The 25,566-nt window shown below is 46.1% G+C and overlaps 1 protein-coding gene across 3 annotated transcripts in view; it reads left to right on the top strand.

Annotated features, from left to right (window-relative positions):
- The window catches only part of MYH9 (myosin heavy chain 9), a 428,796-nt gene that overhangs the window by 85,946 nt on the left and 317,284 nt on the right, over nt 1-25,566 (top strand). For all 3 annotated transcript variants that reach the window (XM_040407416.1, XM_040407417.1, XM_040407418.1), the window contains 3 exons: nt 9,079-9,172; nt 20,336-20,428; nt 23,193-23,256. In XM_040407416.1, the coding sequence (XP_040263350.1) occupies nt 9,079-9,172; nt 20,336-20,428; nt 23,193-23,256 (251 nt within the window). The remainder of the gene's footprint in view (nt 1-9,078; nt 9,173-20,335; nt 20,429-23,192; nt 23,257-25,566) is intronic.

The following is a 25,566-nucleotide window of genomic DNA, read 5'->3' as shown; positions in this document are numbered from 1 at the left end:
TTTTTTGGACTATAGGGCATTTTCATATCCTGTGACACCAACCACCTCTCTGTGGTTTTCCACAGAAGACGCCCGACTACTAACAGGGAGCGTGAGCAGCAGCATCCATCCTCGAATGGCTCCGTCTCTCCCCCCTCGCCTAGAGGTGCGTTCGGACGACTCTCCCCTCCTCCCTTAGGGAGCGCAAGTCTGAAGGGGAATGTCTGGCTCTGACCAGGTCATGGAGCGTGACCCCTCGCCTAAGCTCTCCACCGTGGTGGCTGACTTAGTGGCGACTGTCTGAGACACCTTTATTCTCCAAGGGGATTCTCCTCCTTCCACTGGTCAGGAGTTCCCCCCCTTTTTTCTGTCCAGGGAGTTGGAGACTACCGTGTTCCCGGTCCATGAGGGATTTTTCCGCGGTCATATCCAGGGCCTGGGGTCGTCTTAATAAGGTTCTCGACCACCCAGCGCGTGAATATACTTTATCCTTTCCCTGCTGATGGCGAGGAGAGGTGTCTCCTCCCCCTAGGGTGGATCCTTGGTGGCTGGATTAGCCAATTATATGGCTCTCCCTGTCTTAGACAGTTCCTCTTTGTAGGATGCTGTAGACAGACGCATAGACTCTTTCCAGGTCCTTTTCTTCACTGGCAGGCGCGTCCCTGCGACCTACCTTTCACTCAGCAGGGGTAGCCAGTGCTCTCTTGGTGTGGTTACAGCGCCACCACCAGGAACTGGCGGAGCGAGTTGCATCTACTGACACACTGGAGTTGGTTCTCCAGATGTCTCAGGCTTCTAAGATTCTTTGCGAAGCTTCTAGGGACATTGTTCCCCTCTTTGCCCGCAGGTTGGCCATCTCTGTCACTCAGTGCGAAGAGATCAGATTAAAGGTGTGGGACGCCGATGCCTCCACCAAGCGTTCCCTCGCTAATCTCCCCTTTGGGGTTTCCAGACCTTATGGGGATCAGCTAGACAAGTTCATCTCTGCATGCCTTTTGCAGTTTCTCATGTGGTAGGCTGTCGCCTGCTTCCCCCGCTGGGGGTCTCAGGTCGTCCGCAAAAAGGCCTTCCTTTAAACCAGCCTTCCCGGCACTAGAGGGCCCAGTCAGCTCGCCCTGCTGCGCCCAAGCCTATCTGCATGTCACGATTGCGGATTCCTGCGCTTCGCCATTAGGGGTCGACACTGTCAGTTTGTCGCCCTTCCTTCGATTGGCGACCACCCCTCGGGTCCTTACCAAGGTCCTGGACCGCTCATGGCGCTTTTTTCGTACCAGGGGCATTCCTTTGCTGCCCTATCGGGACGATATCCGGATAGAGGCCCCCTCTCTACCGCAGGCCGAGGATAGCGTCCGGATCACTGTTCAGACTGGAGCAGTTCGGCTGGCTGATAACTTTCCCAAACTCCTGTCTCTTCCCGTCCCAGAAGCTCTCCTTCTGGGGGATGTTATTGGATACCTCGGCCGCCAGAGTATTCTGCCTGCCTTCAAGTCCTCCCAGATCCAGGGCGCAGTGCCACATCTGCTGCGCTACCCGTGCCTATCCATACGGGAGTACATGCAGGTCCTGAGTCTTATGGTAGCCTCTTTCGAGGCCGTTCCATATGCCCAGTTTCACACTCGCCTGGTGCAACAGAAGATCCTTTACCTCTGGGACAAGACCTCTCGGGGTCTGGACGATAGCGTCTGCTTGTCTCAGTGGGTTCGGGCAGCTCTTCCTTGGTGGCTGTCCCCGATGAACCTGAGGTCGGGGAGATCTTTTTTCCCATTTTCCTGGACGATCATCACCACCGATGCCAGCCTCCTGGGTTGGGGCGGCATTCTCCAGTCTCGCACGGTTCAACGGATTGGGTCGGCGGCAGAGTCTCGCCTTCCAATCAACATTCTGGAACGGAGGGCGATTTTCCGCTCTCTCTTTCTCCCATTGGACCCCTCTCCTTGCGGGCCTCCCAGTGAGGATTCAATTGGGCAATGCCACGGCCGTGGCCTACATCAACCATCAGGGCGGGATCCGCAGCCGGATGGTGATGCAGGAGGTGACGAGAATTCTGACGTGGGCGGGGACGCACGTTCCGGTGTTGTCAGCAGTTTACATTCCAGGAGTGGACAACTGGACAGCGGTTTTGTCTAAGCCGCAACTAGGGGAATCCAGACGAGTGGTCTCTGCATCCAGAAGTGTTCGAAGAAATCTGCCACAGATGTGGTCGTCCGGATGTGGACCTACTGGCGTCCAGGTTCAACAACAAGCTCCCAGTGTTCCTGGCTCGCGCCCGAGATCTGAGGGCGTATGGATGGACGTGCAGGTGTCTCCGTGGCAGGACTTCAGCCTCCTCTGTTTTCCTCTCCTACCAAAGGTTCTACGCAAGATCGAGACGGAAGGGATCCCGACCGTTCTCATCGCCCCAGAGTGGCCTCGCCGTGCGTGGTTTTCGGACGTGGCTCGGATGCTGGCGGACGCCCCATGGCCTCTTCCCGACAGACAGGGCCTACTGTCTCAGGGCCCGCTTTTCCACCAGAATTTCCGGTCTCTTCGTTTAACGGAGTCGCTGTTGAAACCGCCATCCCGAAGAAGAGGGGGTTCTCGGATTCAGTGATTAGGGCCATGATCAGAGCGAGGAGGTCTTCTTCCTCTCGGATTTACTATCGTACCTGGAAGCCTTTCCTGTCTTTTTGTGAGAGTTCGGGGTTCCCTCCCCTTTGCTTTTCCATCATGATGGTACTGTCTTTTCTTCAGTCTGGGCTTGAGCAGGGACTGTCGCCTAGTTCCCTGTAAGGTCAGGTTTCGGCGCTGGCCGTCTTTTTTTTCAGTGGTCCCTTGCTCTTATGGGTCCGGTGAAGACCTTTCTTAAGGGGGTGGCACATTCGGTTCCCCCTTTTGTCTCCTTGGGATCTCAATTTGGTCCTGCGCGCTCTGCAGTCGGCCCCCTTTGAGGGACGTCTCTCTGACTGTTTCACCTGGAAAGTGGTCTTCCTTGGGGCCATAAGTTCTAATGCAGCTAAATAGCGTAGTGATTAAAGTTCTGGGCGATTATGCAGAAGCTGTGAGTTCAAATCCCATCTCAAGTTTTTAAATCAGACTGGTGTCGGAGCTGGCCGCTCTTTCCTATCAGGAGCCTTTTCTGGTTTTCCAACAGGATAAGGTTGTGCTCCGTCCGGTCCCCTCCTTTTTGCCCCAGGTGGTCTCTCCCTTCCACCTTAATGAGGATCTGGTCCTGCCTTCCTTTTGCCCTTCTCCGGCTCTCCCCAAGGAACGCACTCTGCAATTCCCTGGATGTCGTACGGGCCCTGAAGGTGTATCTCGCGGTTATTGCTTCCGTCCGTCGTTTTCGGCGCTCTGGATCTGCTCGGCTATTTCCACGGCTTATCGCGCTTGTGGTAGAGTTCCCCCTGCTAGGATTACCGCTCACTCCGCTAGGGCAGTGGGGGCTTCCTGGGCAAGACGCAATCATGCCTCTGCGTCTCAGCTGTGTAAGGCGGCCACCTGGTCGTCCTTACATACCTTTACAAATTTTTATCAGTTGCATTCACTGGCTTCGGCTGATGCGGTCTTTGGCCGCAGGGTTTTGCAGGCTGTGGTTCCTGTTTGACCGTTGGACGTTCCTCCTGGCGGTGCGGAGATTTTTTCCCACCCCATGGACTGCTTTAGGACGTCCCATTGTCTGTGTCCCCCAATGGAAAAAATCACGAGAAAAGGAGATTTTTGTGAAACTCACCTGTAAAATCTTTTTCTCGTCTTTTCCATTGGGGGACACAGCTCCCACCCATTCTGTCTATTGCAGGAGGGGGCTTCAATTCAGTTTTCTGCTTATGGTTGGGCCTTATGGCTTGGTCCGATGGTTTCCTTAAGTTTTTCTTGCTCCTTCTCCTACTGCTTGTGCAACGCCTGAGTTCCTCCTGGTGGAGTCGGGGGGTATAGCCCGAGGAGGAGGAGCTCTTTCATTTGCATAGTGTCCCTCCTACTAATACCTCAAGCTATACCCATGGTCTGTGTCCCCCAATGGAAAAGACGAGAAAAAGATTTTACAGGTGAGTTTCACAAAAATCTCCTTATCCCTAGAGCGGTCAAGAGAAAGTACCCCTTTGACGATCAAGAAGTATCAGCTTGGCAGGAGGTACCGAGGGTAGACGCTCCCGTAGCTAAAATAAATAAGAAGTCAGCTCTCCCGTTTGAGGATTTAGGGTCATTTAAAGATCCCATGGACAAAAGGGCTGATGCATACTTGGGGAAGAATTGGGAAGCTTCCACTTCTGGCTTTAAACCAAATATAGCGACTACCTTGGTGGCAAGGTCATTGAAGCTCTGGTTGGAGGAATTAGAGTCTCATATAGAGAACAAGACTTCTAGAGATCAGCTGCTGGAGGCTATACCAACTATGTCTGGTGCAGTGGACTTTATCTCTGATGCCTCCGCTGACGCTTTGAGGCTTTCCGCTAGGGCGGCCGCACTGTCCAATTCAGCCAGAAGGTAGTTATGGTTAAAGGGGTGAAAGGGCGATGTAGCTTCAAAATCTAAGCTTTGTGTCCTCCCTTGCCAAGGAGATTTTTTGTTTGGGTCAGCCTTAGATGGCATTTTAGATAAGGCATCTGATAAGAAAAAAGGATTTCCTGCCCCGTCCTTTCCTAAACGGGGTTTGCCATTTCGGAGTAATGAAAGAAGGAAAGGTTTTGGGGATCAAAAGGAAAGGAGGGAGTGGAGATCTGATAAATCAAAAAAGTGCTGTTTAAATCCAGTCCTCAAACATCAAGTTCCACTCAACAATGACACAAGACCCCAAGTGGGCGGTCGTCTTTCTTTGTTTTTTTCCGGCCTGGCGAAAGATTACCGCAAGCGCCTGGGTAAAGGATATTATAAAGGAAGGCTATCGCCTAGACTTCAAGAGACTACCACCCAGGACATTCAAAATTACTTCATTAAACCAAAATTCTCCAAAACAGGTGGCACTTTCGGAGGAAATAAACAACCTCCTGGAAAAGGCAGTCCTTGTTCCAGTCCCAAAGGATGAACAAGGAGAGGGTTTTTATTCAACCCTATTTCTGGTCCCCAAGCCCAACGGTATGTTTAGACTGATAATAAATCTGAAGGGTCTCAACCAGTATCTGTCCTACCAGAAATTCAGGATGGAATCCATCTCCTCCATGGTCCTCCATCTGTTCCCCAACTGCGTGATGGCTTCAATAGACATAAAAGATGCCTACTATCACGTGCCCATTCATCCTTTGATTCTCCCATCTTCACTGCTACCCTCAGGTATCTTTGGGACAATCGTCCATTTGCAGTTTAGAGCACTTCCTTTTGGGATATCGCAGGCGCCGATGCTCTTCACAAAGCTGATGGCCGAGGTAATGGCAGAAGTAAGAAGGTCAGACATCATTATAATCTCATACCTGGAGGACCTTCTCTTGGTAGGGCAGTCCCCAGAGCTGTTGAAATCTCAGATACAGAAGGTCCTGGGGATCCTGATGAGCCTGGGCTGGTTAATAAATTGGGACAAATCATCCCTGATTCCAACATCCAAATGCGTTTTTCTAGGCATTCCATTAGATTCTCAGAAATCTTATCTTCCGGCAGACAAGAAGGAGGGTATTCAGCAGATCAGGTCTTTCAGCAAAACCAAGGAAGTCTCCCTAAGGAAAGCCATGTCTATTCTGGGTCTGATGACTGCTTGTATTCTGGCTGTGAGGTGGGCCCAATTCAGGTCCAGAATACTTCAATGGCTCATTTTGTCCAAATGGGACGGGAGGTCGCTATCCCCTGGATCACAAGATTGTGGTCCCGGGGTCAGTAACCCGGTCCCTAGCCTGGTGGCTAAAAACTTTTGAACCTCAGTCAGGGGGTAGAGTGGGTGAGACATGACCCCTTAATAACCAACGACGCAAGTCCTTGGAGATGGGGGGCTTATTCAGTTTTGGGGTTTTTCCAAGGTCCTTGGTCAAGTGACCAGAGTGCTCAGTCCCAAAATGCCAGGGAGTTAAGAGCAATCCTGTGCGCACTAAAGGAAAGTCTCCCATTTTTGTCTCAAAAACATGTCGGGATCCTATCAGACAATGCCTCGGTGGTAGCTTATATAAACAAACAAGGGGGAACAAGATCCTATCAACTAATGCAGCTGGCATCCAGGATTTTCTTGTTAATACAGGGGAAAGCTCTTTCTCTCTCAGCGGTTCATTTGAAAGGCTCAGAGAATCACCAGGCAGACTTTGTCAGTAGACACAGATTCAGTCAGGCGAATTGGTGTCTGAATCAGGAAGTGTTTCACCAAATACAGGCCCTATGGGGATCCCCTACGATAGATCTATTTGCCTCGGTGGAAAACAAAAAGTGCGAAAAGTTCTTTTCTCTCAGCAGGGAGGATCAGTCGATAGGCACAGACGCGCTCTCACAGACATGGGGGAAGTGCCTAGTCTATGCCTTCCCTCCCATCAGCCTATTGCTCAGAGTGATCCAGAAGATCAGGGGGAACAGGTAACAGTGATACTAATAGCACCATTCTGGCCAAGAAGAGTCTGGTTTGCTTGGTTGAGGAGGCTATCAATAGCCGATCCCTGGGTGCTTCCAGAAAGACAGGACCTATTGTATCAGGGCCCTCTACATCATCCGGAAGTCAAGAACCTCCACCTGACAGCTTGGATTTTGAGAGGACATTCCTTTGGGAGAAAGGTGCTTCAGGCTGTAGTCCCTCCCTAATAGTTGTCTAGTCTCTCACAGGTGCTGTCATGGGGCGTAATGGAAATACTTCAATTACTCTTACCGGTAATGTTTTCCATGAGCCCATGACAGCACCTACATAATTCCCTCCCTTAAAATTATATATATATATATATATATATATATATATATATATATATATATATATATATATATATATGAAAATCTATTTAGTATTGTGCCAAAGAGGAGGTATGCCGGGCATTTATTTGGCACAGTTTTTTTCTGGTATGCTTTCTCGATTTGTGTTTTTAGTTTTCACTATATATAGGTGCATTGCTGGTCCCAGGAATCTTGTCAAATACTGAGCGGTGGAAGGCAAGGGACCAATTTAAAGATCTGGGAAGTTCCTGTTTCCTGTCCGGAAGGGGGAGGATCTCTCACAGGTGCTGTCATGGGCTCATGGAAAACATATTACCGGTAAGAGTAATTGAAGTATTTTTGTCGCCTTACATCACAAAAAGCGTAATAGCAAGTGATCAAAAAGTCACACGCACCCCAAAATAGTGCCAATAAAACCGTCATCTCATCCCGCAAAAATCATACCCTACCTAAGGTAATCGCCCAAAAACTGAAAAAATTGTCTGACTATGGAAACACTAAAACATGATATTTATTTTTTGCTTCAAAAATGAAATCCTTGTGTAAAACTTAAATAAATAAAAAAAAAATGTATACATATTGGTTATCGCCGCATTCGTGACAACCTGGTCTATAAAAATATCACATGATCTAACCTGTCAGATGAATGTTGTAAATAATAAAAAATAAAAACTGTGCCAAAACAGCTATTTCTTGTTATCTTGCCTCACAAAAAGTGTAATATAGAGTAACCAAAAATCATATGTACCCTAAACTAGTACTAACAATACTGCCACCCTATCCCGTAGTTTCTAAAATGGGGCCACTTTTTTGAAGTTCCTACTCTAGGGGGGCATCAGGGGGGCTTCAAATGGGACATGGTGTCAAAAAACCAGTCCAGCAAAATCTGCCTTCCAAAAACCGTATGGCATTCCTTTCCTTCTGCGCCCTTCCGTGTGCCCGTACAGCTGTTTACGACCACATATGGGGTGTTTCTGTAAACTACAGAAGCAGGGCCATAAATATTGAGTTTGGTTTGGCTGTTAACCCTTGCTTTGTTATTGGGATAAATTGATTAAAATCGAAAATTTGCCAGAAAATTGAAATTCTGAAATTTCATCTCAATTTGCCAATTACTCTTGTGGAACACCTAAAGGGTTAAGGACGTTTGGAAAATCAGTTTTGAATACCTTGAGGGGTGTAGTTTATAGATTGGGGTAATTTTTGGGTAGTTTCTATTATGTAAGCCTCGCAAAGTGACTTCAGACCTGAACTGGTCCCTAAAAATTGGGTTTTTGAAAATTTCTGAGAAATTTCAAGATTTTGCTTCTAAACTTCTAAGCCTTGTAACATCCCCAAAAAAAAAAGTCATTCCCAAAATGATCCAAACATGAAGTAGACATATGGGGAATGTAAAGTAATAACTATTTTTGGAGGTATTACTATGTATTATAGAAGTAGAGAAATTGAGACTTTTGCAATATATTTTTTTTTTTTTTTTACAAATTTTTGGTAAATTTGGTATTTTTATAAATAAAAATTAATTGTTTTGACTTCATTTCACCAGTGTCAAGTACAATATGTGACGAAAAAACATTCTCAGAATGGCCTGGATAAGTCAAAGCGTTTTAAAGTTATCAGCACTTAAAGTGACACTGGTCAGATTTGCAAAAAATGGCCTGGTCCTTAAGGTGAAATAAGTGCTTAAGCGGTTAAAATGTATTTGCAGTTTTTTTTACTGTTTATAATTTTAAATGTAGACATAGGGTGTTTAACTTGGTGTAACCCCCCCCCCCCCCCCCCCCCCCCCCCCCCCCCCAAAAAGCAAAAAACGCTTACCTTGTAAGTGATCTCTAGTTTGTTTCATGAATCCCATCCCCACCCAGTGGTGGTAGGAATGATTGCACTGACGAGGTGAGGTTTTTCATGTCCAGCCCACTACAATTTTTTCACTTTCTGACACATCCTTTTTAAAGGGGTTGTCGGAGATCTAAAGAAAAATGTAAGGGGTAACCTGGCATGGGCTGGAATGTAGCTACTTACATTGTTGACCCCTGTTACACCACTGTACCTACTGCTGTTCTGCCTCTGATACCTGGCGATCCTGCACACAACACTGAGACCACTGATTAGCTAGTAGTGGTGAAATGCATGTAGACTGCTTGTCACAGTGGGAATAGAATGGAGGGGAGGCAATAGAATGGAGGCACTGGAACAGGGAGGCACCAAATATTTTAGATCTTGCACAGTGTTTATTGCTTGTACATTTTTTATTTGTAAATTTTTTTTGTTTTTGTATTTTCCTTTGTACTTAAGAGGGGAGTCTGGTGCTGGCAAAACAGAAAATACAAAGAAAGTAATCCAATACTTGGCCTATGTTGCATCTTCTCATAAATCCAAGAAAGACCAGGTTTGTTTGTGTGTGTTTTTTATTAATCATAGGTGATAATGTGAAGGTATTTTTTATTTTTACATCTGAACTTTTTTTTTCTAATAAAGGTGCTAAATTGTATATTTGTCACTCAAAATGTATGTTCAAATAACATGGCAATGTAATTGTCACGTTTATTAACTGACTGAATGTAGTTAAAGATTTTTCCACATCTGCAGCAGGCACTCCTGTATTCTATTCTGGTAGAGGAGCAGAATGTCTCAATTTCCATATCAAGCATAGTCGCTCACACCCAGAGCCTGACCAATCCCATTTACTATAATGGGGTCTGCTGGGTTTCGAGCTTGAATCCCAGCACTCTGCCAGACAAAACAGCCTTTACAGACCTTGATTAGCTTAGCCAGTAAGTGGGGACGGGACAGTGTTTCCACTGTTGTGGGCTCCCTTTTGATGCCCCAGTTAGTGGAAAAGTGCAAAATAACTGTTTTTGAGCTCTTGGAAACGGGCATTAAAATATATTACATAAAGAGGGGGAAATTTTTTTAATATTTTTTTTTAACCTCCTCCCGACCGCCTAACGCAGGGATGCGTCCTGCGGGCGGTCTGTTTATTCCTCGTAGACTCATCGACGCGTTACAGTAACAAAAGTTACAGGGGGAGTTCATCACCAGCATGCCAGCCAATGATCATCGCTGGCAGGTTGGTGATTTAAAAAAAATCTAATCACAAGCCATATAACACATTATATTTATAAATATAATGTGTTAAATGGCTTCTGTGCTCTCTGCTGGGTCCTTTTCGTCGGTTGGTCCCAGCAAATAACACACATCACTGTGAGTACACCAAACACAATACATTTAGCCCTTGATCACCCGTGTCAATCACTAGTGAAAGGGGAAAAAAAATGATCAGTGTAAACGGTCACTTTTTTTTTTTTTTTCACCAGTATTGACTGTTAGGTTTAGATTAGTTTAGGCCCCTTTGGTAGTTAGCTTCAGTTAGCGCCCACCGCACCGCAGTCACCGATTCGCTGATTAGCGTATCGCTAATCAGCATTGGTACTTTTATAGTATCTGTAAGGCCTCTGAGACGGGTGTTGCGGTAAAAGGTGCGGGTGCGTTACGGGAACACACGCGATTTTTCAGCGCGAGTGCAAAACATTGTAATGCGTTTTGCACTCGCGTGAGAAAAATCGCGCATGTTTGGTACCCAAACAATTATAAGAGAAAATAGCATTCTGAATACAGAATGCATAGTAAAACATCGCTGGAGGGGTTAAATTTTTTTTTTTTAACTCGCTTTAGTCCAATTGATCACGTAGCCCGGCATCTCCTTCTGTCTTCATCTTAGCTGTGTGCAGCAACAGGACCTGTGGTGACGTCATTCCGGTCATCACATGATCTATCACCATGATAAAAGATCATGTGATGACCGAAGTGACGTCACCACAGGTCCTATTGCTGCACAGAGATCAGATGAAGACAGAAGGAGATGCTGGGCTACGCGATCAAGTGGACTAAGGTGAGTTAAATTATAAAAAAATATTTTTTACCCCTCCAGCAATGTTTTACTATGCATTCTGTATTCAGAATGCTATTATTTTCCCTTATAACCATGTTATAAGGGAAAATAATAATGATCGGGTCTCCATCCCGATCGTCTCCTAGCAACCGTGCGTGAAAATCGCACCGCATCCGCACTTGCGGATGCTTGCGATTTTCACGCAACCCTATTCACTTCTATGGGGCCTGCGTTGCGTGAAAAACGCAGAATATAGAACATGCAGCGATTTTTCACGCAACGCACAAGTGATGCGTGAAAATCACAGCTCATGTGAACAGCCCCATAGAAATGAATGGGTCGGTATTCAGTGCGGGTGCAATGCGTTCAACTCGCGCATCACATCCGCGCGGAATACTCGCCCGTGTGAAAGGGGCCTAAGTGATCAGAACTGATCAATCAGATCTATAATAGTTTTAGTGTCACCTTAGCTCGCCCTCCACCCAAAACACCCACACGTGCGTTCACCCATGCCCGCTCCGCCGCAGTGACAAAAATATATCTATTTTTTTTATCACTGCACATTTACTACACAAGCGCTGCGGCGATAAAAAAAATCAGTTTTGATATTTTTATCAATCGCAGCGGCTTCCTGTACTTCGCTAGCCTCCCATTTGTAAGACAGGCTTGCTTTTTTTTTTCTTGGGTAGTCTCAGGGAATACCCCCTAAATTTAGTTGACCAAATGGCAAACAAGGGGTATTCTTCTGAAGAGGCCTACAGGCTTCTGACCCAGTCGGATGAGGAATACGAACCTGTAGAAAGCAGTGGCAGTCTGACCCAAAGTTCGGACGATGAGGTTGAGGTCCCTGATACCACCAGGCGTACCCGGCCCTGTGTTGCTAGAACACAGGTTGCGCAGGATCCGCTTTAAGGGCAGCAGAGTGGGGCTGGCGCTGTCGGATTACGTGGTGAGGCATACACCAGAAGCGCAGCCCATCCTGGACCTAGTACCAGCACTGCCGTAGAACATGGTGAAGTGGCGAGCACCAGAAGGGCAGTTGAAGCTGGTACGGTGGCACGTGCAGTAGTTTCCCCATCGCAGCCACCGCACAGACAGGCCCGTAGAGCCCCTGAGGTGCTGGCAAACCCTGATTGGCAGCCTCCATCTTCAGCCGCACCTGTAGTTCCCCCTTTCACCGCCCAGTCTGGAGTTCGGGTTGAGACAGCTCAGATCAGATCGGCACTGGGGTTTTTTGAGCTGTTCTTCACTGCGGAGCTCTTAGACTTAGTCATGTCTCGTATGCCACTCAATTTATAGCCGCCAACCCGGGAAGCTTTTATGCCCAGTCTTTCCGGTGGAAACCAGTCCAAGTTTCCGAATTTAAAACTTTTCTCTGCCTTCTCCTCAACTTGGGCCTGACAAAGCATGAATTGCGGTCATATTGGTCCACGAACCCAATTCATCACATGCCCATGTTCTCTGCTGCCATGTCCAGGACACGATTTGAGACCATCCTGCGTTTCCTGCACTTTAGTGATAATAGCACCTCTCGTCCCAGAGGCCACCCAGCTTTTGACCGGCTCCACAAAATTCGGCCCCTCATAGACCACTTTAACAACAAATTTGCAGATTTGTATACCCCTGAGCAAAACATCTGCATAGACGAGTCCCTGATGCATTTTACCGAGTGCCTTGGCTTCAAACAATACATCCCAAGCAAGCGCGCCCGGTATGGGTTCAAATTGTATAAGCTCTGTGAAAGGGCCACAGGCTATACGCACAAATTTCGCATCTGAGGGTAAAGATCAGACCCTGGAGCCAGTCGGTTGCCCTGACTACCTGGGGAGTAGTGGGAAGACAGTCTGGGACTTAATGTCACCCTTATTTGGCAAGGGGTACCACCTTTATGTGGACAATTTCTACACAAGTGTGCCCCTCTTCAGGCGTTTGATTCTAGAACAGATTGGCTGCTGTGGCACTGCGCGACCTAGTCACCGGGGCTTCCCCCAGCGGCTCGTTACCACCCGTCTTGCAAGGGGGGAAGAGGGCTGCCTTGTGTAACGAAGGACTGGAGAGACAAGCGTGATGTTTACATCAGGGGTCAAGTCCTGGGAAAAAAAAGTGTGGGAACTCACCCAAGTGCCTCCTCGTGATGTCACAGCGTGCGGCGTTCGCAAAGGGCAGGGGAGGTCGGCTGGAGCAAGCAAGTACTGTATTTTTTGCCCTATTAGACGCATCGGTCCATAAGACGCACCTAGGTTTTAGAGGGGGACAATAAGAAAAAAATATTTTTCATTACACCTCAGGTCAGACCACCAATCAGACCCCCAATGTTAATCAGACCTCAGCTAACAACCCCAATAAGATCCCCCAATGTTAATAAGACCCCAATAAGACCTCAGATCAGACCCCAATATGATTGACCCCCAATCAGACCTCAGATAATAGCCCCATGCCTCTCATCAGCCCCCCCAGTGCCGCCTCTCATCAGCCCCCCCAGTGCCGCCTCTCATCAGCCCCCCCAGTGCCGCCTCTCATCAGCCCCCCCAGTGCCGCCTCTCATCAGCCCCCCCAGTGCCGCCTCTCATCAGCCCCCCCAGTGCCGCCTCTCATCAGCCCCCCCAGTGCCGCCTCTCATCAGCCCCCCCCCAGTGCCGCCTCTCATCAGCCCCCCCCAGTGCCGCCTCTCATCAGCCCCCCCCAGTGCCGCCTCTCATCAGCCCCCCCCAGTGCCGCCTCTCATCAGCCCCCCCCAGTGCCGCCCCTCATCAGCCCCCCCCAGTGCCGCCTCTCATCAGCCCCCCCCAGTGCCGCCTCTCATCAGCCCCCCCCAGTGCCGCCTCTCATCAGCCCCCCCCCAGTGCCGCCTCTCATCAGCCCCCCCCCCAGTGCCGCCTCTCATCAGCCCCCCCCCAGTGCCGCCTCTCATCAGCCCCCCCCCAGTGCCGCCTCTCATCAGCCCCCCCCAGTGCCTCGTCTCATCAGCCCCCCGCCCATAATATATGAAAAAAAAACACTTGCCTCTCCTGCTCCTGGACGCAGACGCTCCTCTTCTCCTGCTGTCGGCTGTGCTGTGAAGGCTGCGCACAGCGTGACGTCAGAGCGACTCACTCCTGTGCGCACTGCGCAGCCTGCAGAGCCGACAGCTGAGGACCAGGAAGCGGTGAGTACAAAGCATTCACCGCTTCCTTCCTGGTCCTTTTGCCCCGAAACTTTGGGAACGGCGTTCCTGCCACGAAAAAAGTGCAGGAACGCCGTTCCCACCCGTTCCCCCTCGACTCGAGCCCTGGTTTACATGCTCTCCTCCATTCACGCACGACAATCCAAATTGAACGAGCAACAGGAGTCATTGAAAGGCCCCTCTTGGTCCACGACTATCATTTGCTCATGGGAGGGGTGGACTTCAATGACCAGATGTTGGCTCCTTATTTACTCTCCCGTAGGACCAGACTTTGGTATAAGAAGGTGTCTGTATATTTAATTCAATTGGCTGTATATATTAGTTTTGTTCTCTACAGTAAGGCTGGGAGAACAAGATCCTTCCTCAAATTTCAGGAAGAGATCATCGAGAACCTCCTGTATCCAGGAGGTTCCGTGGCCCCATCCACCAGTGTAGTGAGCCGTCTACACGAGCGACATTTCCCCAATGTCGTTGCTGGTACCTCAAACCAACCGCCACCCCGAAAAAGATGTCGTGTCTGTAGCAGGAGTGGAATAAGGCGTGACACCCTCTATTTCTGTCCTGACTGCCCTGACCACCCTGCCCTATGCTTAGGGGAGTGTTTCTGGAAGTACCACACACAGGTACTTAGTATAGGGATTGCGTGACACAGGACAGGCACACAGGGGTCTTGGGGCCCTTTCACACAGAGCTGCTGCAAACCTCTCCTTTCACCGGGGACAAAGTGCATAATGTACTTCGCCACATCTCTGGGCGATTTGCGCTTTGCACATTGTCCCATGGGGAAGGAAAGGTTTGTCCTATAAAGGTAAAAAAAAAATAATCACAGGTAAGCAAAAAAGTTAATGTTCCAAAAGTTCAATAAAGTTTATAAAAGTTAATGGTCTGTTTCAAATGTTATATAAAGTTAATGTTAATAAATTGATTGCGTCGTGTGTTTTTTTTTTTTTTTTTAACCTTCTAGGTGGACCAACCGATGAACCAGCTGCAGCACTGATGTGCATTCTGACAGAAGCATTGCGCTGCTGTCAGATTACACAAAAGTCGGTGTATGCGGCGCTGCAAGACGAGATTTCTCCTCTGCTGTAAAAAAGATGCGTTTGCTGAGGCTTATGAGCTGAGGGGCGGTGTTCATATGCTTTGGCAAACACTTTGTATATAAAAAATAATAAAAATTCCGGCAATGATTTTATTCATCCACATCGATTGATGTGAATGAAGAAATCGCGTTTGCCAGGGCATACGGGCTGAGTGGGTTTGGATGTTGGGCGGAGCTCCTATCTCCTGGCAGACTCCTTTCCCCTCCTTTTTTTTATTTATTTTTTATTTTTGGCAGAGATTTTTGCGAATGAAGAAATCTGTGCCATTAATTTTTTCTTTCAGCCCAGAGGCTGAACGGAAAAAATAAATTACCCGTATGCTCAATATAAGGAGAATAGCAGAAACTCCTAATGCTGGCCATACATGTAATGATTGCAGAGACCCTCAAATGCCAGGGCAGTACAAACACTCTACAAATGACCCCATTTTGGAAAGAAGATACCCCAAGGTATTCACTGAGGGGCATATTGAGTCCATGAAAGATTGAACTTTTTGTCCCAAGTTAGTGGAAAGGGAGACTTTCTGAGAAAAAACAAAAAAAATATCAATTTCTGCTAACTTGTGCCAAAAGAAAATCTTCTATGAACTCTCCATGCCCCTCACAGAATACCTTGGGGTGTCTTCTTTCCAAAATGGGGTCACATGTGGGGTATTTAACCACCTCAGCCCCTATAGCTTAAACACCCTGAAAGACCAGGCCACTTTTTACACTTCTGACCTACCCTACTTTCACCGTTTATTGCTCGGTCATGCAACTTACCACTCAAATGAATTTTACCTCCTTTTCTTCTCACTAATAGAGCTTTCATTTGGTGGTATTTCATTGCTGCTGACATTTTTACATTTTTTTGTTATTAATCGAAATTTAATGATTTTTTTGCAAAAAAATTACATTTTTCACTTTCAGTTGTAAAATTTTGCAAAAAAAACGACATCCATATATAAATTTTGCTCTAAATTTATTGTTCTACATGTCTTTGATAAAAAAAAAAAATTTTGGGTAAAAAAATTATAGCGTTTACAAACTATGGTACAAAAATGTGAATTTCCGCTTTTTGAAGCAGCTCTGACTTTCTGAGAACCTGTCATGTTTCCTGAGGTTCTACAATGCCCAGACAGTACAAACACCGCACAAATGACCCCATTTCGGAAAGTAGACACCCTAAGGTATTCGCTGATGGGCATAGTGAGTTCATAGAACTTTTTATTTTTTGTCACAAGTTAGTGGAAAATGATGATTTTTTTTTTCATTTTTTTTTTTTTCTTACAAAGTCTCATATTCCACTAACTTGTGACAAAAAATAAAAACTTCTATGAACTCACTATGCCCATCAGCGAATACCTTGGGGTGTCTTCTTTCCAAAATGGGGTCACTTGTGGGGTAGTTATACTGCCCTGGCATTCTAGGGGCCCAAATGTGTGGTAAGTAGTTTGAAATCAAAATGTGTAAAAAATGACCGGTGAAATCCGAAAGGTGCTCTTTGGAATGTGGGCCCCTTTGCCCACCTAGGCTGCAAAAAAGTGCCACACGTGGTATCGCCGTACTCAGGATAAGTTGGGGAATGTGTTTTGGGGTGTCATTTTACATATTACTATGCTGGGTGAGAGAAATATCTTGGTCAAATGCCAACTTTGTATAAAAAAATGGGAAAAGTTGTTTTTTGCCAAGATATTTCTGTCACCCAGCATAGGTATATGTAAAATAACACCCCAAAACACATTCCCCAACTTCTCCTGAGTACAGAGATACCACATGTGTGACACTTTTTTGCAGCCTAGGTGGGCAAAGGGGCCCACATTCCAAAGAGCACCTTTAGGATTTCACAGGTTATTTTTTACACATTTTGATTTCAAATTTCTCACCACACATTTGGGCCCCTAGAATGCCAGGGCGTATAACTACCCCACAAGTGACCCCATTTTGGAAAGACACCCCCAGGTATTTCGTGATGGACATAGTGAGTTCATGGAAGTTTTTATTTTTTGTCACAAGTTAGTGGAATATGAGACTTTGTAAGGGGAAAAAAAAAAAAATAAATCATAATTTTCCGCTAACTTGTGACAAAAAATATAAAATTCTAGGAACTCGCCATGCCCCTCACGGAATACCTTGGGGTGTCTTTCCAAAATGGGGTCACTTGTGGGGTAGTTATACTGCCCTGGCATTTTCCAGGGGCTCTAATGTGTGGTAAGTAGGTAAATGACCTGTGGAATCCGAAAGGTGCTCTTTGGAATGTGGGCCCCTTTGCCCACCTAGGCTGCAAAAAAGTGTCATGTGGTATCGCCGTATTCAGGAGAAGTTGGGCAATGTGTTTTGGGGTGTCTTTTTACATATACTCATGCTGGGTGAGAGAAATATCTCGGCAAAAGACAACTTTTCCCATTTTTTTTATACAAAGTTGGCATTTGACCAAGATATTTATCTCACCCAGCATGGGTATATGTAAAATGACACCACATTGCCCAACTTCTCCTGAGTACGGCGATACCAGATGTGTGACACTTTTTTGCAGTCTAGATGCGCAAAGGGGCCCACATTCCTTTTTATGAGGGCATTTTTAGACATTTGGATCCCAGACTTCTTCTCACGCTTTAGGGCCCCTAAAATGCCAGGGCAGTATAAATACCCCACATGTGACCCCATTTTGGAAAGAAGACACCCCAAGGTATTCAATGAGGGGCATGGCGAGTTCATAGAATTTTTTTTTTTTTTTTTGGCACAAAATTTTGATTTGATTTTATTTTTTTCTCAGTCTCCCTTTCCGCTAACTTGGGACAAAAATTTCAATCTTTCATGGACTCAATATGCCCCTTACGGAATACCTGGGGGTGTCTTCTTTCCGAAATGGGGTCACATGTGGGGTATTTATACTGCGTGAGAAGAAGTCTGGAATATAAATGTCTAAAAATTTTTACGCATTTGGATTCCGTGAGGGGTATGGTGAGTTCATGTGAGATTTAATTTTTTGACACAAGTTAGTGGAATATGAGACTTTGTAAGAAAAAAATAAATAATTTCCGGTAACTTGGGCCAAAAAAATGTCTGAATGGAGCCTTACAGGGGGGTGACCAATGACAGGGGGGTGATCAGGGAGTCTATATGGGGTGATCACCCCCCTGTCATTGATCACCCCCCTATAAGGCTCCATTCAGATGTCCGTATGTGTTTTGCGGATCCGATCCATGTATCCGTGGATCCGTAAAAATCATACGGACATCTGAATGCAGCCTGAAAGGGGGGGTGATCAATGACAGGGGGGTGATCAGGGAGTCTATATGGGGTGATCACCCCCCCGGAAGGCTCCATTCAGACGTCCGTATGCGTTTTGCGGATCCGATCCATCTATCAGTGGATCCGTAAAAATCATGCGGACATCTGAATGGAGCTTTACAGGGGGGTGATCAATGACAGGGGGGTGATCAGGGAGTCTATATGGGGTGATCAGGGGTGATCAAGGGTGAATAAGGGGTTAATAAGTGACAGGGGGGGGGGGTGTAGTGTAGTGGTGCTTGGTGCAACATATTACTGAGCTACCTGTGTCCTCTGGTGGTCGATCCAAACAAAGGGGACCACCAGAGGACCAGGTAGCAGGTATAGCGTCTAAAAAAAAATCACATCTCCAGCCTGCCAGCGAACGATCGCCGCTGGCAGGCTGGAGATCCACTCTCTTACCTTCCGTTCCTGTGAGCGCGCGCGCCTGAGGAAATCTCGGCCATCGCGAGATGACGCATATATGCGTGACTCTGCGCAGGGCTGCCACCTCCGGAACGCGAATCTGCGTTAGGCGGTCCGGAGGTGGTTAAACTGCCCTGGCATTTTAGGGACCCTAAAGCGTGAGAAGTCTGGAATCCAAATGTCTAAATGCCCTCCTAAAAGGTACTCATTGGAATTTGGGCCCCTTTGCGCACCTAGGCTGCAAAAAAGTGTCACACACGTGGTATCGCCATACTCAGGAGAAGTTGGGCAATGTGTTTTCGGGTGTCTTTTTACTTATACCCATGCTGGGTGAGAGAAATATCTCTCTAAAATGACAACTTTGTATAAAAAAATGAGAAAAGTTGACTTTTAGAGATTTCTCTCACCCAGCATGGGTATATGTAAAAATACACCCTAAAACACATTGCCCTACTTCTTCTGAGTACGGCGATACCACATGTGTGACACTTTTTTGCAGCCTAGGTGCGCAAAGGGGCCCAAATTCCAAAGAGTATCTTTACGATTTCACAGCGCATTTTTTACGCATTTGGATTCCAGACTTCTTCTCACGCTTTAGGGCCCCTAAAATGCCAGGGCAGTATAAATACCCCACAAGTGACCCCATTTTGGAAAGGAGACACCCCAAGGTATTCCGTGAGGGGTATGGTGAGTTCATGTAAAATTTTATTTTGTCACAAGTTAGTGGAATATAAGACTTTGTAAGAAAAAAAATAAAATCATCATTGTCCGCTAACTTGTGACAAAATAAAAACTTCCATGAACTCACTATGCCCATCAGCGAATACCTTAGGGTGTCTACTTTCCGAAATGGGGTCATTTGTGGGGTGTTTCTACTGTCTGGGCATTGTAGAACCTCAAGAAACATGACGGGTGCTCAGAAAGTCAGAGCTGCTTCAAAATGCGGAAATTCAAATTTTTTGTACCTTAGTTTGTAAACTCTAACTTTTGCGCAAACCAATAAATATACACTTTATTGCATTTTTTTTTTATCAGACATATAGAAAAATAAATTTAGAGAATTTATATAGAAATGTAGTTTTATTTGAAAAAATTTACAACTGAAAGTGAAAAATTTTCTTTTTTTTGCAAAATTTTCGGTCAATTTCGATTAATAACAAAAAAAAGTAAAAATGTCAGCAGCAATGAAATACCACCAAATGAAAGCTCTGTTAGTGAGAAGAAAAGGAGGTAAAATTGGGTGGTAAGTTGTATGACCGAGCAATAAACCGTGAAAGTAGTGTAGTGCAGAATTGTAAAAAGTGGTCTGGTCATTAAGGGGGTTTAAGCTAGGGGAGCTGAGGTGGTTAAAGTCCACACCATGACAGTTACCATAAAAACGACTACACATTATGTATCAAAACTACCACCATAAATTAGAGTACCAATTTTAATGTATTTTCCAATTTAATTTTAAAAAGCTATTTCTTGCATTCACCAGATAAAATGGTAAAGTACAAACCCATAAGTAGGTAACGGAACAGTAAAGACATGCATCAACAACTTTAATAGCCTAGTAAATAAGTTGGGCACCACCTTGTCTGGTAAATCAATCAATTCATTAAGGGGTTAAAATAACATTGGCCTGTGGTGTTTTTGAACAACAAACAACCACCACAATGCATCAAAAGTTGGGTATGAAATAGTACCTTTTAACTTTATTTTTTTCCTTTCCCTCTAGGGTGAGCTGGAGAGACAGTTGTTGCAAGCTAATCCAATCCTTGAAGCATTTGGAAATGCCAAAACTGTCAAAAATGATAATTCATCAAGATTTGTAAGTAATGGTTATTAAACTGAACCTGATGCCTGCTAGATCTATCTATCCTTCCTTTTAAACTGTTCTTGGATCACTGAAATGTAAAAATAATTTGGACTTGTCCACGGGTCACTTTCTGGAATATTACCTCCCACACACACCCCCTCCCAAGCTATTCTCATCTGATTTCATGGGCTCTGTTGTAAGCCTCTGAACTCGTCTTCCTGTCAAAAGGAGATGCCACATTAGGACCCATGAGGGATGACTATTACTATTTCAATTACATTCCGCATTACCAAACATGCAGGAGAACACAGCACCACATAGCAGTGATGTCTACTCTTATGTAGACGTTGTTTCCTCTCATCTTTTCCATTGTGATTTAGACTTCCATGATATGACTTGAGCCATGTTTTTTCTGCAGAGCTTGAGACGGATGTCTTGGTTTCCTACTTTTCCATCATCCTCTGCACCTTATGAACACACCATCCTACCACCCCAATACTGTACTGCAGAAACAATCTCCCTTAAAATACTAGTACCACAGTGTCCCCTTCAATAATTGGCACACATTGCCCTTAAAGATAAGTGTGTTCAGAAAACCTGACAGTAAGTGCCGCAAACATGGTGCCCCCCCTCCCCCGTCAAAATAATTGTTGTAAGATGATAGTGTGCCAGGGTGCTTCCCACAGTAATGGTGCTCTCAAAAGTCCCCCCTACAGTAATTCTCTCTCAGAGTGCACTTGTTGGTAACAGTGCCCCAATAGTAATGTCTACCATTGTGCTCCAGATGTAACAATGCCACCCCATAGTGCCCATACTAGTAATTGTGTTCCCCAGTAGTAATAAAGCCCACCATAACACCCCCTTTAAGTTCTCGTGTGCCATTACAAATAATACCCCCTTTTAGTGCCCGTTCCCCTATAATAGCCCAAAAGCATGCTGCCGAAGAAAAATGACACTGAAATGCTTACCTCCATGTGGCTGTCAGAATGGTGTGCAGGACACGGGCTTCTTCCAGTCTGTGTCCTGAGCTGTATGCTGCCTGGTTTAATCAGCACGGTGTCATCACTCTGCCTGCTCTAGCCTCGGATATGCTTTAGGGGCAGGTGGGGCAGATAGAAATTACTTGTGTGGGAATGGTGGGGCAGATAGAAATTACTTGTGTGCCCTGCCGCAACATTTAATGATTGTCGTCCTCAGGACTGTGATATAGTTGAAAAGCTATGGAAACTCTTATTAGTTAATGGGGTTGTCTCATCTCGGACAATAAGGGTGCTGCTAGGATGTGTCCCCATTGTCTGATAGGTGCAGGTCCCACCACCTATATCAAGAACAGAGTCCCGAAAGTGGTGGAGGGCGCATGCGCAGCTGCCCTCCATTTTCTGTGGGACTGCTGAAAATAGTAGTGCGCTCCCATTCCCTTCTATGGGGACAGCGCTTGCGCGGGGCTCCATTCCCGATTTATATAAGTGCAGGTCAGAATGTACATGATGTAATCTGTGGTGAATATAATTTTACCAGTGTCTGTATTCGTGAGCTATCCCCTCTCTTCTGCTTCTCGGTTGTCATGTGACCAGCAATCAACTTTCCAAATAACAGCTTCTTGTGTGGACAGGAAGTCAGTTTTTCTATGGGAGCCTCAATGTCAGTCTCATAGAAATGAATAGAGAAGTAACTGACTTAATCTCCTGTGCCAGTTGGAGATGAGTTGGTTACATGACACAGCTAACAATTAGAAGGGAGAGAATATCTTGCAAATAGTCACCAATGAAGATTACATTCACTATAGATTGCATCATGTACCTTTCTAACTGGTCATAACTTTTTTATTTTTTTTATTTGTGTTGGAGTTCTTCTTTTAAGTGTCTGTCTTGTGGCACCCTGTGCTATTGCACTCGTCACTCAGCCCTAGAATCAGCCTGGTTTGTCCACTCTGATGTGCTTTAAAGGGATTCTGTCATGAGATTTGAGCCCTATAAGCTAAATATATGGCCATGTCCGTACTAATAACATGAATCCTAAACTGCCCGTATTAAACCTGCTTGTGGCTCTATTAGCCCCAAAAAAATGGGTTTTTATAAGCTGTCACTCACCTACCTAAGGTGTCCAAGGGGTTTTACGTTAACCCAGGGTGCCCGCCGGTGAGGAAGGTGGCACTGGGCACCAGACGGCGAGGGCTGCGGGCGCGCACCCTGGGTTAACGTAAAACCCCTTGGACACCTTAGGTAGGTGAGTGACAGCTTATTGTTTTTTGGGCCAATAGAGCCACAAGCAGGTTTAATAAGGGTAGTTTAGGATTCATGTTATTAGTACGGACCTGGCCATATGTTTAGCTTATAGGGCTCAAATCTCATGACAGAATCCCTTTAAGCTTTGTCCAGTTTTCAGTCCAGAAATCGCTGAACTGCAAAATACTGATGCAGTCCATGTTCATGCCGCATTTTGTTATGGACCCTTTTACTTCAATGCGTCCGAGGTCCACACTTTGCAGACAAGTTTAGAACATGTTCTGTCTTTTGCGTAACAGACACAGATGTGGAAAGCACAGAGGTGACTTCTGTGGGCCTTCTGCATTTGTGTCTCCATTACGCAACAGATTGAGCGTGTTCTGTACTTGTCTGCAAAGTGTGGACTCTATGTTGAGGAGTCAGCACCAAAATGCAGCATTCACATGGACCACATGCGTATCATTTTGCAATATGCTTGAATATTCGCACATTAATGCTATGATTATGCAAATGTAACAATTTATGAAAATCTAAATCTGTTTGTACTCTAGGGCAAATTTATCCGGATTAACTTTGATGTGAATGGCTACATTGTTGGAGCAAATATAGAAACCTGTATCCTTTTTTTTTTTTTTTTTTTTTTTTTTTTTTTTTTTTTTTGAGTTGCATGTTCAGGGCTCATTCACACGACCATCTTGTCACCGTGTCCATGCTGCGGACTGCAACTAGTCTGCAATGCACGTGCATCGACCGTTTGAAGTGAACTCCGTGATGTGAATCCATGGACTTGAATGGGTCCGGTCTCTGCAAAAGATAGGGTGTGTCCTAGCTTTTTCAGATCGGAGGCACAGACCCAGAAGCCCATGGAAGGGCTTCAGAGTGTTTCCGTGGTCTTCTGATCTGTGCTTCTACTCTGCAAAAGAGATAAAATGTCCTATCTCTTGGCGTATTTTGTGGATCGTGCACCCATTCAAGTCAGTTGGTCTGTGCACACGGCCGGCACCCTTGTATTGCGGTCCACAACACTGGCTCCACAGTCATGTGAATGAGACCTCTGTATTAGACTTGGCACTGCATGTTTACTGGTCTTTTAAAATCTGGATTATAGTTGGTGATGGCCATACACATGCAGTCACCTAGGTGATTATCTGTCAAGCTACTTCTATATTAAGATTTTAATATATTCATGGCTGGAAATCCAGGTTACCCCTCTAGTGCCTCCAGTAGTTAATACTCCCTCTAGTACCGCTAGTAATGTCCCCTGTAATACTCCCAGTAGTTATGACATCCTGTAGTTGCCCAGTACTTTTAATGCCCCAATTAAATATAATGCTTCCTACAGTTCCCCACAGTAAGTAATTATATTAGCACTAATGCAGAGCCCCAGTACTTAAAGCAAGCCCTGTAGTTATAATGCTCCCCACATAGTAAGTTTCATTTAAAATAAAAAAAAATACTTACTCCTCGCAGTTGTCTACCCAAATTTTTTCCTCTCAATGAGACTATGAAATCAACGTGCTGGTTGATACCATGCACGCAGGGTCGCATTGTTGTCATTTTGCAACCACCTTCATCGGTCTACCGCCATAGGCCTCAGTTGGGTTACCTTGCGATCTGTGGCACTGCAGAATGCTGTGACAAAGCTGTCAGTTGTGGTAACGGGAAGTATGCCTGAAAACCAGCAGAAGCAGGTTGCTACAACAATGCATCGCAGGTGTAAATAGCTTGCAGGGGAGCACTTTTCTTGATGGATGTGTGTGATATTTTTCCCCAGTCATCTCCATGACAGCACACATTGAGATTGTCTTCCTCTGATAGGACAGGAAAAACAGAGGTTTAAAAATCCCACCCCTTCCCCTCATTGCCAGTGGTTTTTTTTTCCTGTCCTGTCACGGAAAGAGACCAGAGAGGTGCTGGGAGCTCTGCTGGGTTCCTATCCATATTTTATTTTTATTTTCCTGAACTCTGCAGACCGGAGGTCTGTTCTGGAGGCCCGGCTCCTCCCTCCTCCTATGTGGTCTGCGCCCAGGCCCCTTTGTTACGGTGGCCCCGGCTAAGCTCCCTTCTGCGGCGGTCCATGTGGGCTTTATGCGGATTGGAAAGGCGGCTGAAGCAACGCTATGACGTGCTTCCCTTCAGCCGCTGGGTGATGACGTCAGACGCTGAGGGGAGGGCGTGGCTTAGCGTCTTGTTGGCGTGCGGTAGGCTCTTTCCCAGCGTTTAAAGGAGGCAATGCCGATCCCATTATGGCGCCTCAGTGTTTTCACCCTGCCTGCAGTGTCTGGCGTTTTTGTGGACGGGAACTGGAAGCATGAGTGCCCCTACCACCACTGGCTCTGGATCTGAGCCCCCCACCACTCTGGGTTCTGTGAGTAGCCTGACTCGGGCACCCTCCTTATGTTATACTTACCCTGTAGTGGTTGACCCTTCTCTCCCTTGTATGTTGCAGGGAGAAAAGGAGTCTTCCTCTTCTGCCAAGGTTAAAACCAGGAAGTGTGGTCTCTGTTCAAAACGTCTACCTTCCTCTGGGTCTAAACCTTTATGCAGGGAGTGTACCGCATCTGTTGTCAAGTCTGAATCATCTAGTCTGCTGGAAGATATCAAGTCCATAGTTAGAGTGGCAGTTCAATCTGCCTGGGATCCTTCCCCCTCCCCATAGACCGGGTTCTTCTAGAGATCTTATGTACTGTCAGGTCCATAAATATTGGGACATCGACACAATTCTAATATTTTTGGCTCTATACACCATCACAATGGATTTGAAATGAAACGAATAAGATGTGCTTTAACTGCAGACTCATCTTTAATTTGAGGGTATTTACATTGTAATCAGGTGAACGGTGTAGGAATTACAACAGTTTGCATATGCGCCTCCCACTTGTTGAGGGACCAATAGTAATGGGACAATTGTCTTCTCAGCTGTTT

This window comes from Bufo bufo, chromosome 9 (genome assembly GCF_905171765.1).
Source record: "Bufo bufo chromosome 9, aBufBuf1.1, whole genome shotgun sequence".
NCBI classification, from domain to species: domain Eukaryota; kingdom Metazoa; phylum Chordata; class Amphibia; order Anura; family Bufonidae; genus Bufo; species Bufo bufo.
The sequence above is the reverse complement of the archived record's forward strand: the minus strand, read 5'-3'. Positions and strand labels throughout refer to the sequence as shown.